General features: G+C 37.0%; 1 protein-coding gene across 5 annotated transcripts in view; it reads left to right on the top strand.

Moving 5' to 3' along the window:
• Nucleotides 1-16852, top strand: part of LOC132092527 (palladin-like) — an 84452-nt gene that overhangs the window by 54509 nt on the left and 13091 nt on the right. For 2 of the 5 annotated variants that reach the window (XM_059498796.1, XM_059498795.1), the window contains 4 exons: nucleotides 10736-11359; nucleotides 12902-13040; nucleotides 15652-15753; nucleotides 16274-16312. In XM_059498796.1, coding sequence (XP_059354779.1) covers nucleotides 10736-11359; nucleotides 12902-13040; nucleotides 15652-15753; nucleotides 16274-16312 — 904 coding nt within the window. Of the gene's footprint in view, nucleotides 1-2486; nucleotides 2644-10735; nucleotides 11360-12901; nucleotides 13041-15651; nucleotides 15754-16273; nucleotides 16313-16852 lie in introns of those variants that run through there. The other 3 variants (XM_059498799.1, XM_059498798.1, XM_059498797.1) reach the window with 3 other exon arrangements.

Here is a 16852-nt window from a genome sequence, read left to right as displayed (position 1 = left end):
TAAAATTCATTTACATTCCCTCATGCCATTCTAAACCTCTTTGACTTTCTTTCCTCTGTGGAACATAAAATATATTTTAATGTCTCAGTGGTTTTTGTCCATGCATCGACTGGAAATGAATCGGCACCAGAACAATTTGGTTACCACATTCTCCAAAATCTTTTTTTTTTTATGGGGTGAACTATCACTTTAGGTATTTCTGTACTTTTAAATAATTTTCAGTCATATACTGTATAGTATGTTCAGTTATATAAAAGTTTATACATTTATCAATGTGTTTTGAAGTGAGTCAGATCTGAATATGTACTGTACCGTATTGGGCTTTCAGTGTAAAAAGATATTAACAACTTTAAAAATGATTGTTTTTTTAATTGCTTGATGACTATTGTAGTAACTGACACCAGCAGATATCAGCTTGCTATTTACTGGCTGTTATGAGTCACTCCTGAGGATAGCATGAGCACTAAACAGACCGTTCCTCTCTGCCAGCTGTAGGAGTGACTCATGGAGGCGACTCATCTGTACCCCGACACAAACACACACGAGGGCCAGGAGAGAAACATAGAAGAATACAGAACACTACTTAAAACAGACATTACACACCCAGAGAGAAATGATAACTGTACCCCTACTCCCATTCGTCTAAAATAAGTCTGAATGTGTTCACACATACACAAATAACACAGCAGAACACAATTATCAAGAACAGAAAATGAACTGATGGGATGAAGAGGCTGGAAAATGCTCCAGAACATTTTATCTAAGGCAGATGTAGAAATTGTCAGTAATCTGTGTCTAGTAAAAGATATACAGATTTATCTGAATAAACAATCTCAGATTAAAACAATCTTTTGACATTTAAACAAAGATACTGACTGATGGGAAAAAGTAAGCCTTGTAGATGATCTAAGATTAAAAAACAACAACAGTAATTACGAGGTTTAAATAGTGTTTTTGTTCCCTTTCGAACATTCACTCTCGTTATGTATGGGAAATTCTTTTTTTTTTCCATACATAACGCTCGTTCCCTTATCTCAGGGAACCGAGGTTACGTCAAGTAACCAAAAGCATTCTTTACTCTAACTTTAATTTTAAGTGTATAACAAAAATAACATGTGGAATTGTAATATTTAATTTGAATCTTAACAGTGCATGTTCAGTTTACATGCTTTAGAGGATGCTTTTAAAACAAACTTATATCATTTCCAAGAGCGAGATGTTATCTAAGATTTAGATTTGAAGGTTTAAACAGTGGAGGAACAACCCAAGGCCAGCACATGGATTAGGAGTGATGTAAGTGGCTTAAATTTCACTCTTTCTGGATGTTTTATATTAAACAATCTGGATTTATTTTATTATAATGTGCTACACTGACATTAATAGTTTCTGTTTAGTTTTTTATCGCTGGTTTTGTAGGCCACATTCACACAGCAGCAGAATACGGTTGTCAGTTCTGATTTTGAGTTCCTAATACGGTTACGTTCAGACACAGTACGGTTATTTACAGGCTTGAAGAGCGCATTTTGTAACCCAACTCACATCCATAAATTTTCAGGACCCACAACTGCATTATTGGAAAACATATGCTGTGTGAACAGAACCGGACCGACAACACTTTCACATCAAAGAGAGAGTGTTGCATGTTTCCATGTGTGGATATAAAATAATACTACAATATCTGACGGATAAACTTGCGGCTCGATTAATCCGTAGCCTACCGTAAGTTAAACCGGTAGAGCTCAAATAAAATGGTTCAACTGGCAAATTACTGTAAGTAAACTAGAAAATTTGTTCCCTAAGAGGTGAAGTGACAACTTAGTTCAGTTGGAGTATAGGCTATGTGGCCTTTGTAACAGTGTCAGTTATTTAAATGGAGAAAAGTCAGCTGTCAATGTTGTCAAAATGCTTGAGCAACAGGGGTGGCACTGGCCAGCCACTCATGGCCACATCGTAACTACGCCCCTGCTTGTAAAGTACACTTGTCAATTAATTTGAGTATATTTAGATTTATTACGGATATGGTTCTCCCCTTATTGATGAACGGTTATTACAAAACAACCATGCCTAGTGTGAATACACCCTTAAATGACAAAATAAAAGATTCTCCTTTTTATTTAATATGAAACATCCACAAAACATTCACGTTTGTTTACAATTTTATTTGCTGGTATTTTCCAAAATATTATTTGTTTGCATTTTTGATTAACATCCCTTAATACTGAAACTCCCCATCCTTTAGTTGTGTTGTCTAACGTTAAAGAGCTTTAAAACATGTCCTAGCTCAAATAATATATATTTATTAATAAATAAAAAGAATACTATACACATTATATTTTTCCATTATTTATATTTGTACATTTTATAGTTGAGCTTGAATAAAGTTGAGCATGGGTACTTTTATTGTGGAAGTTTTTGAGTTGCCGGACTTTTATTGTGTCAGTGTTGCTCGAAGACTGCAGTCAGTTGAGTCAGAGCAGAGCGCTAGAGCGGGACGCCGCGTCACTCAGCGCGTGTCTGCGTTCACTATAAAGACAAGAACAGCTGAGACAGCGCCGCAGTCCTCACACACACACACACACACACCTGTAAGGAATTACCTACTGTACTTGCGACGGGAATAACTTTAACGAGGTGAAAAACAAGGTACACACTTTTTCTTCTATATTTAGAGTAACTTTCATGGATGAATGTAGGTAATAAGTTACTTATTTCTGTTCATGGATGCTGATCTGACATATGTGAGAAGAATACATGTTGAAATGTAACCATTTAACACTTAATGGTTAGTTATGGATTTTTTTTTGTCTTTTTTTAATTTTAGGGCAGAATGTTTTACATGGAACATAATTTAATTGGGTAAAAAGTTATGAATCAAAATGGACAAAAACAAAAGAATAAAAGAGAGAAAACAATTTGATGTGATGTGTGTGTGTGTGTGTGTATATACAGTATGATAATAAAAGAAATAGAAATTTATACTTGAAGACAAAAAGAAAGAATTAGAGTTACAAGAATAGAATAAATTAAAAGCTGTACAGAAAACAAATCATAAATCCTCTGCTCAGTAAAAATAACTTTAGTCAGCATAGTTTTGCACAGGATTTTGGCAAGAAAAGTAGGTTATTCAAACTCAAAGCCTCCAGAATATTTGGAAAAGATGCTGTGTTAGTGGCTTTGTCTTTTGCACTTGCGTTCCAAGTTGAAATGGTTGAATGTTTAGCACTAATGTGTGTATGGGTTGGCACTTTACTCAAGGATGCAATAACACCATTATGTGATGGTTTGCTTAGTGGAGTTTTGGTTCATAAAGGCCATTGTACTAACCGTTTTATTGCCAGCAGCAGAGACTGGTTTGAACTCGACCTTTCTTCGTCGCTCCTTGATTAGGGTTTATTTCTCTTCTGTTCGTACCCCTCCCGTTTCTCTCTCTCACTTTCCCTGCTGGTAATCCCATTTGATGGTGATGGGTGATGTCTTTTCGGCCAATCCAGAGAGGAATGTTTTTAGCTAACATTCCTACAATCCAGACATATACTCACTCTGTGAGAAAGAGAGAGTGAGCAAAAGGGTTTCAATGAGACATTCTATGTGAAAAAAAACAGTCTGGTTCTGTTTTATGTGCTGTGCATGCAATTAGAGAGAAACAGATGGGGGAGGGTCTGAGAGAGAGATGGTGAAAGCAAAAGAGATAATGGACTGTGCAGGTCAAGACTTTGTGACTAAAGATAAATAGTGGAAGAGAATGAAACCACAGTGAATGGGTCTGAAAATGAATTGCTTTGACGCTTTCTGTAACTGCCATGACTGAAGGTTTCATTCATGCTTTTCAAAGTAGTCTTTCAAATACACCTCTAAGTTCTAACTAAGTTCTGCATGTTAAAAGTTTCAGAATGCACAATATATTGCTTCTGTATCGGTTCTTGGTTGAGGTTTCTTTCATATTTTGTATACATGTGGTTATAATAAAATAATAACATGTATGTATGTATGTGTATGAATAACTATGGATCAAAAGTTTGAGATGGGTTAGATATATCATTTTGAAAGATATTAATACTTTTATTGAGCAAGGATGCATTTAATTTATCAGAAGTAAAGTTAAAGACATTTATAATACTAACCAAAGTATTAAAATAAATGCTGTTCTTTTGATTTTTCTATTCATCAAAGAAACCTGAAAAAAATAATAATCACGTTTTCACAAAAATATTAAGAAGAAATAAGAATAAGTGACACTACAGACTAGAGTAATGGCTTCTGAAAATTCAGTTTTATAATCACAGAAATAAATTACATTTTTAAATATATCCAAACAGACAACAGTTATTTCAAACTGTAATAATATTTCATAATTTTACTGTTTTTACTGTATTTTTGATATGATGAATGCAGCCTTGGTAAGCAATACAAACGTCTTTCAAAAACAATTTACTGACTCCAAACCTTTAAACATTATATTATCCTTCTGTCATCTAAAAATCACTTAAAGTTAAACTTTATAAATGCTAATAATCGAATAACAATGTTAAAAGTAATCTCTGTAATGCATATTTCATTGTAGCATTTCAGATTAAATGGTTTTAGTCATTAAAGAAATAATCTTGCAAACTTTGACAAATCCAGTGATTATTTACTCAAAACCATTCATTGTATCAACTCAATATCTTGTAAACAGGACTTTGTATGCAGATGCACTGACAAAAAACCCTGTGTGCATAATTTCAGCCAATCAGATTAGACCTTGCCAATTTGAGAAAGCGCTTTCCAGTTTTGTACTTTTCAGGTCATAGAACAGACTGTGGGTGGATAGGAGGGATGGAGATAGAAAGGATAGAGAGCTGACAGACCAAAGGAGAGAGACAAAGTCTGAGACTTGGAGAATGCAAAAAGCTGAAATTAGAGTACAGAAAAAGAGAGCAGGAAAGAGAAAGCATGAAAATGAGAGTGTGGGAGCTGGAGAAGAAAAAGAGCCTTTTTTATTTTGGTCTGACGTCTGTATGGAAAGTTGGACATTTCTTCTTGGAGTCTGGTAGGGAGTGTAGAGCATGTTGAGCCGCTTGTCTTGGGTGGGAGCCGCATTGTTAGATCAGATCTGGGTCAAACACGCTCCACCAGTACCAATGTAATCTGAGAAAGAGCTCAAACTTGCATTTTCAGACATTTTGTGTGTGCGCGTGTGCGCATTTGCGGTCCACTGTATGTAATCTGTTGACCTCTAGAAAAGCTAAGGGTCAAATTACTGCTGGAGATTTCTGGAAGTTTTGTTCACCGTAACATGGCAAGAGTTAAGATGATTTTATGCTGATTAGTGGCGAGAGAATGTGTGTCCGGTTCAGTTGTGTGAGTGACAGCACTGCTATTACGTTCAGATATAATGGAAGGATCAGATGTAGTCTTCTCCTCTCAGTCTGTATGCTGTTTGATGAATAGACTGTGTGTATGAGCATCTGCAGGGAAATAGATACTAGACCAATACCACAACTGGCTGGGATACTTTTTCTTGCTGACACATGAGTCTTGTTGCAATTTAATAACTCAAAACTCTAGAGTATTGTAGGGTTGGACTGTTAAATTCCAGTTAAAAAGGACAAGATCTGTTGCTGTTTGAATGGCTGGCATGACTGTATAGAAGGGTGTATTTGGATCATGGTTAAGTGGAACTATAAAAGAAAGCTGAAGTCACTGAGTCAACAGGGTTTGGGTGGGGTTGTAATTCAGATGTTAATGTGCATTAAAGTGCATTTAAAGAGTGAAAGTTTGAAATGGTGAGTCTCATTTGGATATTATAGACTGACAAATAAATAGGCAACACATTAAACTCTGACAGTAATTGTCTCAATGTAATTAAAAAAATTATTTCAGAAGTGCTGTTTTTAGGGCTGTAGCAACAAGGGTTTAAAGGGGATCAACTAAGAGATGCAACTTTTTGGAGAAGTTTAACTTTTGAGTCAGGAACATACCATGCAAACACAGGCCCAAATTCTTTGGCTAATGCATTGTTTGGGTCTTGATAAACATACGTAAAATGCGTTTACAAACCCCAGGAAAATAGTACTGATGAAGGAATTGTGTTATTGAGTTAAACTATTGTTTAAAAGGTTTAGGTAAGATGATTTATTTTTTTGAAAGAAGTCAAAGTGTCTCAGCCGTTCATCTATCCGTCCTGCAGCTGTCTCATTGATTGCCATTTTGCTAAATTACCATGTAGTCAGACAGTCTATGAATCATTTATTTCTCCAGATACTGACATGGAAGCAATCACCTGAATCAATCATATTTCGCATCATTGAATCAGTTGGTTAACCAGAACCAATCATCCAGGGGCGTGATGATGTAGCGATGATGACATGACAGGTGTGGTTACAGTCAGATCCAGGTGTGCTGCTCTGCATTGTGTTGTAGCGTGTGTGTGTGTTTGTCTGCATGTTTTTCTGGAATGTCTCAGTCTCTTCCCACGTGTTTCCTGATCTCAGTTTGTATACTCTTTTGGATAAACACATTTCAGCTCTAGCACATTGTCACTTCTTCAGTAAAGGTTTGGTTACCACAGAGCAGAAAACATTTGTGCTTGTTCTGACCTCGTGTTGTAGTCAGCTGTTTTAGGATAAATCTTTTATTTGACAGGACCGTCCACTTTTATAGTCTAATACAATTATTATGCAATAATAATACAGAATGTAGTTCATAAACTTGTTTTGCTCATTACAATCCCATATTTTGTTTGCATGTCTTGTGCACAGACACATGCACGCACACATAACAGGATGTGCTCTGTAAACATAAGGAGTCCTCTAATTGTCCAATATTTAATTAAACAGCTTCCTGTTATCTTGACGCTTCTTCCCGTGATAGCAGCTGGTTAAAAACAGTAGAAACTCCACTCATGCGCACAGCCAAAACATTGATTATTAACCTGACTGCAAGACTTGCAGATTATTACCATAAAATCACTCTTGTATTAGTCTTCAATATAATGGAGTAGATGTGAAATATTTAGAAGATACTGCAGTATGACAGTGCAAGGAGAAAAGGAGATGAAAAGGTAATCATTTGTTTAGTGAGACTTACTAATTCATGTCTGTTGCAGTGACATTAAATGTCTGGATAGAAGTTGATTGGTGGTCTAATTAAACCATAATCTGCACTGACCTGCATCTTACAGTTATTTTGTAAAGGGCACATTTGTAAACCACTTTGAGGTATTTTTCACTGTTTTATTGGGACACAAATGCCACTGACAAATGTCACCACTTCAAAGCTAATGGGCACATGTCTGACCTCGAGTCATTATCATGTTTTAATGGTACAACAAATTGAAGTGTTTAATGCAGTGTGAACATCCTCAGCTCTGGGTTTTACATCATAGTGTGGAGGACAGAAAGAAAGACTAACTCAACAGCTTCCTCACATGTCTGCATATGATTCAGATACAATGCAAAAGGTTTCAGAGAAAAATAAGAACGGAAAAGTTTGTGCACTGTTTTGGTAGGTTTGTTTGTGACTTATGAAGTGGATTCTGACGAAAAGAACAAAGGCATTATATTAGGATAGGCAATATAGACTTTAATAATAAACATATCCTTTAGGAAAAGATGAGGTCGTAACGTCACTCTACTACAAACACTAATAGTAATGATTAAATGGCTGTTATTATCTGTTATTTTAGAAAGGTATGTATGCTGCTTTAATTACTTTTTATGGTTATTTGTTTTCATTTTAATTGAATTTTTTTATGAGCTCGGTTTAGATAATATCTGTAATCAGCTGAGCAATTTTCTCTGATTCAAAGCAGACGACTTCGATGGTTGTGTCTATGTGTTATATGAAAGGTCAGGCAAATCTCTGGGGTTTTTATAAAACAGTAGGAGCTGGATTTGTGTAAGTGCATTTTATAGACGTAGCTAAATTAGACAGGAATGTGTGGAAGTGCAGGAATATGAGAGTGATTTTTGTGTCTGCTGAGGGGTCTGCTTAATCTCCACTAGTAACAAACCTTGTAATTTGGCAGAAGATTTAATGGGTTACTTCATGTAACCTTTGACAGAAGGCTGTGATTATTTAAGCAGTGCTGCTTGCTATTAGCATATGGATGCAGAACCATATTCACCGCTCTCCCATTAGCATCTCTAAATCACTCACTATGACCGAACTGACCCTGAATACAGCAGACTCAGCTGAGGGAGAGTTGTAGACTTGAAAAACACAACTGGGAATGTGGTTGGAACCGTGATCATGTGGGCGATGTGAGTTTGAGTCACAATTGATCCCATTCCTTTCCTTCTTGTGTAGACCTGCCATAATTTTTTATATTGTTGGAGAACCTACTTTGAAGCTGTACAGTAGCTTTCCAAGTCAAACTAACCTTTTGTAAAAGTAGTCAGCTACACTATAAGATACAAAAAAACTATTCTAAAACTACTTTGGAGCTTCCTGAGGGGAGCAATGTGTTTATTTTTAAATGCACAATTATCAGATGATATAATTTATTCAGATCTTGCACTTATGCATTGATGGTTTTTAATTGAGTGAATAATTATCATTAATTACCAATAGTTACCATTATACTTTATAACTGCGTACTATTACTACAAAATTCTTTGAATGCATTCTATAATTTATATATTATTTATCACGTTCATTTACGTGAAACAAAATTTTGAAGAATTTTTTGGACATTACAACTCTAGAGTTTAGGAGAACATGGCTTGGTGATTGATTGCCGGAAATTAAGATTGCACTGTTGTTGTTTTTCACCATTACTTGTTCAAGTGCCAAGCTAGATACTACTGGGCAAAAGCTGAACACTTTGTTTGCTGCTTATTTGTTCTCATCCCTTCAGTAAATATTTAAGAAATGCACTGCACACTGAATCTGTTGACTCTGTATCCGTATATTGGGGTCTGAGATTTGAGATCTGAGCAAAAAGACAGATTAGATTTGCAATTCTTGTTCTTTCTGATGTTAAAAAGAAAGGAAAAGAAGAGGGAGACATCATTATGAAATTTAAGTGTGAAGCAATTGAAAGAAGAGAAAGCAGGACCCAAAGACAGAAGGTAGAGAAGTGAGAGTCTAGCTGCTGGTGCTTCAGAACTCATAACAGAGCCAAAAAAGGAAAAGAGCCTTTCACCAGCTGCCAAAGTATTCCTGTAAATGTGCTCTTTTGATGAATACTTGAAAATACAGACAGGGAAAAAGGGAAAAGGCAAGTTTTAGGTGGACATTTATGCCTTTAATGTGGTCCAAATCACCATTTGTGATGCCAAAATAATTACATAATTTATTCTATTCTTTTCCTCTATGAATCCTTTTATTTGATAAACTTGAACTTTAGGTTTTAGGTTAAGGCTTGGGGAAGTATTACCAACACAAACTGAATACTCCCTTACTCTTTTTCATGACCCAAACTCTGAGGATTTATCAGTTGGCTGGAGGTAGGGCTTCCACCTCATTTACAAAAAAATGGAAAGAAGGAGGGAAAACACAGCGACTCATTAGTCAACATCTGGAAGTAATTAGATTAAATGGGGTTTGGAGTGTGGCTGGCCTACCACTCCAATCCCCTTGTGAAACACACACATCGAAATTATGCATTTGATTCAAGTTTTGGGTTTCTTTATAGAGCGACCAGCAGAAAAATGTTGAATGCTGCTCTGAATGGGCCTATAGGAGAAGCATCTGGACTTGGTTATCGGTTCGTTTAAGGTTATCCATTTGTTAAGGTTCACAAAAAGTGTCTAGATGTTGGCAAAAAAAAAAAAAGGCTGCTGGAGAGTGGGGCTGAGTCTGCAGAAGAAGAGAGACAAATTCCATTTCGAACAAAACATGTCTTCCAGGGACACAAGTATTTAGATGATTGACAACTATGACTGTAGGCAGCCAATTTCTCCTGTTTAGCAGAAAAAAGGACAATTTGTATGTCACTTGCATGTGTTGTTGTTGTTGTTGTGTTTGGGTGAACCATGAGGCCAAACATTTGACCGATAACAATGCTCAGTCATCAGTCCACACCCATATTCACACAACACATCGCTGAGATCTCCATCTCCATGTTATATGGTGTTGTTGATAGTGTAGCTTAAAATTTGCCGTGTAATGGGCCATTCATAATGTGAGGATGATACACTGACACTGAGAGGGCCTTATTACATCACTTGCTGAACTGTGTGTGGCTTTCCATCTCTAAAAAATCAATAAAGATGGAAATATATTTATATAAAGCACTACATCATCAGAATATTCATTAGAGTACCAAGTACCAATTTAACAAACATGCTATCAAACCATCTAAAGATGGTGAAGCTGGTTTTGGAACATGTTCATTATGGGTCAGCCACCCAACTAGAAACCAGCTACTGCGGCTAATAAGCTATGTTGTTGCTCTTGCAAAAAATATAGAGGACACAAATTTCCAATAAACCCAAATTTTATTAAACAGATTCAGATTAATCATATGGTGAACATATTTTTTCTGTCAGGGGTCTTGGCATGAATGCTGTATTGAGTAATCCGGATCGGAGCTATCAGTTTAATAATTGTGTACACACTTATATTTAGCCAAGTTTAGACCCAGCAAACATGCTGTACAAACATTATCTTAAGATGTTGACATTAGTTCAGTTAATGTTTGTCAGATTGTGCAATTAAAGTCAGATGGATGCATTATCTGACTTTTGAAGTAAAATGTGTATAGTTGGTGATGCTAAACAGTCCATGTTGTTTAATTTTTTCCTTGCAGAAACGCGGCACAACTGAAGCAACTTCAGGATCAGATCCTTCTCGAGCAGCAACAGCAGCTTCCCCCTCCTCAGGAAGTCCCGCCTCCATCTCCACCTCTCCCACCTCCTCCATCCTTCCAGGAGCTGGAGAGTAGCACCATGCAAACAAGCGCCTTCAACTACGCGCGGCCCAAGCAGTTCATTGCTGCGCAGAGTCCAACAACTAGAGGGGGATCGATTGGATACAGCACGCAGTCCTCGACCTCCTCAAGCTCCAGTCCGCTATCCCCCACAACATCCCACAAACCCTTCAGCCGCGTCACACTTCCACCCTTCCAGCAGCAGCCGCTACTGTCTAAAGGAAGCAGCGTGGAGTCTCCCAGCTCGCCTTCTTTCCCGCCACCCCCTCCGCCCTTTCTCAGCTCCAGCACTTTATCCTCTCCTGCTGGCTTGCCACAAGACTTCCCTCCTCCACCTCCACCGCCTCCACCACCTGTCACGTTGAGCCCCACTCGCTCAGACACCTCCTCGCCGTTCACGTCCACTCCCCAATCACCAGCTGGGTTTCTGGTGTCTTTGCTCCCAGGCACACCACCTCCGCCACCAGTGAATGTGTTGGGGCTGCCCAAGGGTAATGGCACAGTGTGAGTATCCACATTCATCTGTTTAAAACACATCCCAAATGCTTTTCGAAGGTGTGCAGTCTCCTGGTTTTTAAGTCTGATGTCACGCATTACCGTTATTAGGTCCAAACGCTATATCAGGTGTCAAAAGCAAACAACAAATGGAAACAAACTTACAACTAAAAATTATGATCCTAAACTTTATCCCCATACTGAAATCTCAGGTTCCTTGTGTCACAACTTAACAAGCTGATTCTCTATACTAAAGACAAAGCACTTCATCATGAGCTCCAATAAAGCACTATCAAGGGCATATAGAGTGAACCCCTGGACTAATAATAATTTGGAGTGCGGCTCTTGCTTTCCAGCTGCATGGAAAACATGTACTGTATGCATTCTTACATGGCATGTTTATGGAGACACTGAGATCAATGGAAGCCGTGGAACCTTGAGGGTAAGGACTGTGTATTATAGAGATGTCCTCTCTCATTCTCAAGCCTACACAGAAATATGAAGCACGTCGGTTTAGTTGAGAATGAGTGTTTTTATAGGGATAAAAAAATCAGCTCACTGTCATGTAGTTTGAAACCTGTATGACCTTCTTTATTCTATTGAACATAAAAAGAGAATTTTTTACAGAATATCTAAGATGCTAGGAGATGACCAGGGACCATCAAGCTCCAAGAAGATTAAAAACAAAACAAAACATTGATCCTTGTGTGTCTTGTTATGCATCGCAATGCACCAGATAAATGAGATTTAAGAGCTATGTGGTGGATACGATTTTGAGATTTTAATGACTTCCATATTAGAAACAATATTTTTGTGTTGCAAAAAGTGAAGTACTAAAATTACTAAAACTTAAATAAAATCAAAAGCACATGACGTAGCCAAATTACTAAAAATAAAACAGTAAAAATAACAAAGACAAATCCAAAATAGTAATAAACACTATAGTAGTTAGTATATTACTATAAGTATATTACTATAAGTAATATTAAAATAACACTGGAACAGACAACCTCTGGTCACTGTCCACTTTCATTATATGAATGGTATTCAACATGCGTTTGTTATTCAAGAAGTGGTAAACAATGACCATTTTTATTTAAGCTTTATTTGAAAGGTATTTAATTGAGATTGATTTGATGTTGCTCATGATTTATGATTAGGATCTTCAATGAATACTCATCCAGAGTTTTTTTTTTTTCAAAGCTGCTGCTCCTATTGTCCACCTCTTCATCTCTGTTTTCTCCATTATCTTCCACTAGTTAATTCCTCCCTCTCTCTCTTCCTGGCACTCCAGAGCCAAAGGGGGAAGATAAGAGACCGCTGTGGAATTTTAAAATACACACAAACAGATAACAAAAATTATTCTTGCTTCCCAGTGCATATGCAAGAGAATATGTCCCACATTCTTCTTGTCAATGCCAACTTTCATATTGCACTGTATTATAAAAGCTGTGGGTCTGTTCATTTGTTTTGTGTATGTGGGAAATTCTTAGTGTGCTTTGTGTTGCTTTTGAAGTCTTTTTTCATTATTTTCTGATTGTGTTTTAACAGATCTTTGCCACGTAAGACTACACCCCGCACACCGCGTATCTTCTCTGATTCAGAAATCCAGGGCTCCAAAGATGCCGTCATACAAGACCTGGAGAGAAAACTACGCTTCAAAGAGGAAAGACTTAGCAATGGACAGCAGGTATGTGTGTGAGAGGTTTATGTTTGTATTACTAAAAAATTACAGTAACCTCATTAATAGTCAGTGTTGGGGAGTAACTAGTTACATGTAACGGCGTTACGTAATTTAATTACAAAATTATTGTAACTGTAATTAGTTACAGTTACTACGAAAAAATGAGTAATTAAATTAGTTACTTATGAAATTTTTAACGATTACAAAGGGGATTACATTTGAATATTTACACACATTCACATACAGATTTAACTGATTTCTTTCCCAAATTGCACTGACTATTCTGAGACATACCGCCCTAATAATTTACGGGATGCGGAAATACAGTCTAATTCGTAGAATAAAACGGAATGCCTAACGCGGACGGAATATGCCACATTTTGGATGACTAAATCAAAAGTAGGTCAGTACACTTGAATCAAAACATGACATCGACTAGTGTCTGTGAATAGTAAGCCCCAAAAATGCGCATTCTGCGTGTCTGTGGAAATCAGGCGCGGACTGGACACCGGGAGAACCAGGACAATTCCCGGTGGCCTGGCAGCCGATTTTGCCCCACTATTTAATATCATTAATGTATAATTGCCAGCCGAATGTACTAAAGCGATGATTTGCGAATCCGCCATTTGATAAATGAATCTCTTATAAGTCATGAAGTGTTAGTCATGACTCGCGCGCTTTCCGCGCCTCCGAGAGAGAGAGAGAGAGAGAGAGAGAGAGAGAGAGAGAGAGAGAGAGAGAGAGAGAGAGAGAGAGAGAGAGAGAGAGAGAGAGAGACACTGTGGAAGCGCACAGCTGGAGCAGAGAAGCAGAACTACTGTTCAGGGTTTTAGGTCAGTTTCATCTGTAAAGATGCTTTTTTGACTTAGTTTTTTATTTATTTAATCAAGCAGCAGCACGTTGCTCATCAGTCATCACTCAAAATACTATATAAAGGACATCATTATTATCTGTTGTAATTTTACAGTAGGAATTTATCTGAAAAAAAAATTCGATTTTTTTATAGGTTTAGGGGGAGCTACGACAGACAACAACACAACCCTTACGAAAATTTACATTTTAATATTTAACTATAAATCCAGAGAAAATGGTTACTATTGTTTAAATGTGGTAACCAAAAATGTAAAATTATTTTACAAATATATTTATTTAAAAATAAATACAAATCCATTTGCAAAAAAAACAAAAAAACAAAACAAGGTTATTTTACTTTTATATAGGCTAATAAAAGCAAGGTTAATTTTTGTAAGGGAAAAACACGACTCATGTACAGTATTAGGATTTTTCTATAAAGATATTGTAGTATTGTAGAGTATTGTAAAGTATAGTTTTGTTCAATCTTGAGTATTAAAGTCATGAGAGAGATGGATAACAGGGCAAAATAAAGAGACTGAAGAGAAAAATGGAAGTGAAGGTGCAGTTCAGGAGAGAACTTTTAATTATTTTGCATGTCCCCAAATTAAAGATTTAAACCTTTTTTTATGTCAGGTCCATACAAAAAAATAGTTTCGTCCATGAATTTGTTTGTATGAGTTTGAATTTTCCAGTCTGAATTTTTTCCCCAGTCCGCCCCTCCTGTAAATTAATGGCAAAGACATGGTTTCATTTACTACACATAGGCCTACTGAAGCTCGCAGTGTTTTCAACCTCTGCTGCCTCAATATAGGAGTACACGAGCACATAAACATAATTTCTAGAACTGTTTTGTGTCACTTAATGTGCATTTTACTTATTTTGAGAAAACTATCATCATGTACAAAGAGACAGCAGTTTAAAAAAAACACCAATGTTTCAGGAGTTTATTACACAGAATACGTCACATGCTTATTAGATAACTGTATTTAAGTTGATGTATATACTTTTATTTATTATTCTTTAATTTTCACAAATTTAGAAAAGTAATCAAAAAGTACTCAAAAGTAATTAGTTACATTACTTTAATAAAGTAATTGAAAAAGTTACACTACTATTACATTTTAAACAGGGTAACTTGTAATCTGTAACCTATTACATTTCCAAAGTAACCTTCCCAACACTGTTAATAGTACTACCACACTAGCTTTACTAGCATTGCCATCTTGAATATAATGTAGTCTAATCATTAACACATGCAGTCATGTTTCAGTATATTTGGTAACTATTTTTCTTTTAAAGGCATTAACACCCCCCCAGGGTGGGAAGTATATATGTGTGTGTGTGTGTGTGTGTGTGTTTGTGTGTGTGTGTGTGTGTGTGTGTGTGTGTGTGTTTTATATATATACATAATTTTAGTTATGAAAATGATTAATACTTTTAGTTAACAGTATCAAAATTGATGGGAAACAAAATGGGAACAGGGAAAAGGAAAAAAAATGTTTAGTGTAACTTTTCATGAAATACAGCTGATAAACTGAGAAAATTACCTTCCACCATCAACAACTCCAACTAAAATGATCAATCACTATAGGAGCTCTAAAATCAACCCACAATGCATAACTAAAACCCACCACATGTTCACCATTAACCTTGAATTCACTAGTACAGGCCACCAAATAATTATCATGCTTTTGCGTGTGTGAGTGTGTGTTTTCTCACACACTAACCCAGGCTCTGACAGATTAATCCTGCTTGCTTTCAGAGGTTAACCTATGAGGAGAAGATGGCTCGCAGACTGCTGGGTGCTGACAATGCTGCCACAGTGTTTAACACACAACAGGTGGAGGAGGAGCCAGTTACACAGGTATAATCACACACACACAGACAAAGATTCACACAGTACACAAACCCACCTAAACAACTTCTCCATTGTGTCACAGTAAACAAAGCAATTGTTTGTAATTGGCTGGGTTTTAAACATGCGTTATAAATAAAAAGCATCCGTTACAAATCCATCCACACACTTTTTCCGATGACTACCAGTGTACGGCTAGGCTGTTGGATGTAGTTTAGAGCATTGTGGTTTGCCTGCGTGCTTGTAAATGCTTCTTAATTCGGCTAATAGCTACGAGCTCCCGCATGCGCTTGCACATACACATTGGGTACATTGTAAAGTGATGTCATTTTGGCGAGGAGAACGTGTCGGTGAGGCGTTTTGGAGGTGTGTGAGCAGGTAAGATCATAAAAGCAGGATCAGCAGCCCAACACAAACACACATTGCCAATAATGTGTGTGATTGTAAACTTTTGTGCAGTAGGTGTGTAATCTGCACAGGATGTGACCTCATCCTCAATCCCCTTGCCTGTTTTCTGATCTCTTTACAGGAAGGCAGCTCAGCTGACTCAGAGTCTGTCCCTCAAAAGGTTATTCATACTCGTCTGTCTATTACAAACATCAAGCAGCAGCCTGTCTGTCCTCCATATATTTCGCTCTTCTGTCAGTCTGTCTCACTGCTGTATTTCCCTTTGCTTCAGCTCATGAGATCACCCCTAGTTGTTTAATTTTTTTCACCCCTTTGTGTGTGGTCTACCCCATGTTTTGGCCAGTCACTACTGTTTTTGATTGCGTGTTATCTCTATCCCCTGTGTTTTCTTCTGTGTCTCCGTTTATGGAATATTTGTGTCCTGATAATGCACCGCGGTAAAGCCCTTGACGGCGATATGTCTGTGCTAACTACTGTATGCTCTTGAAAAATCATCAAATACAGAGATATACACTGCAATCTTACTGAATATCTAAGCAGTGTATTCAGTGTTTGTACTGAACCAAAACGTCATTTGGAAGGAAGTACAGTTTTTGAAATAAATACCGTATTTTCCGGACTATAAGTCGCACTCTTTTTCATAGTTTGGCTGGTCCTGCGACTTATAGTCAGGTGCGACTTATTTATCAAAATTACTTTG

The sequence above is a fragment of the Carassius carassius genome, chromosome 18 (genome assembly GCF_963082965.1).
Source record: "Carassius carassius chromosome 18, fCarCar2.1, whole genome shotgun sequence".
Lineage (NCBI taxonomy): Eukaryota > Metazoa > Chordata > Actinopteri > Cypriniformes > Cyprinidae > Carassius > Carassius carassius.
This window is presented reverse-complemented; position numbering and strand designations above follow the sequence as displayed.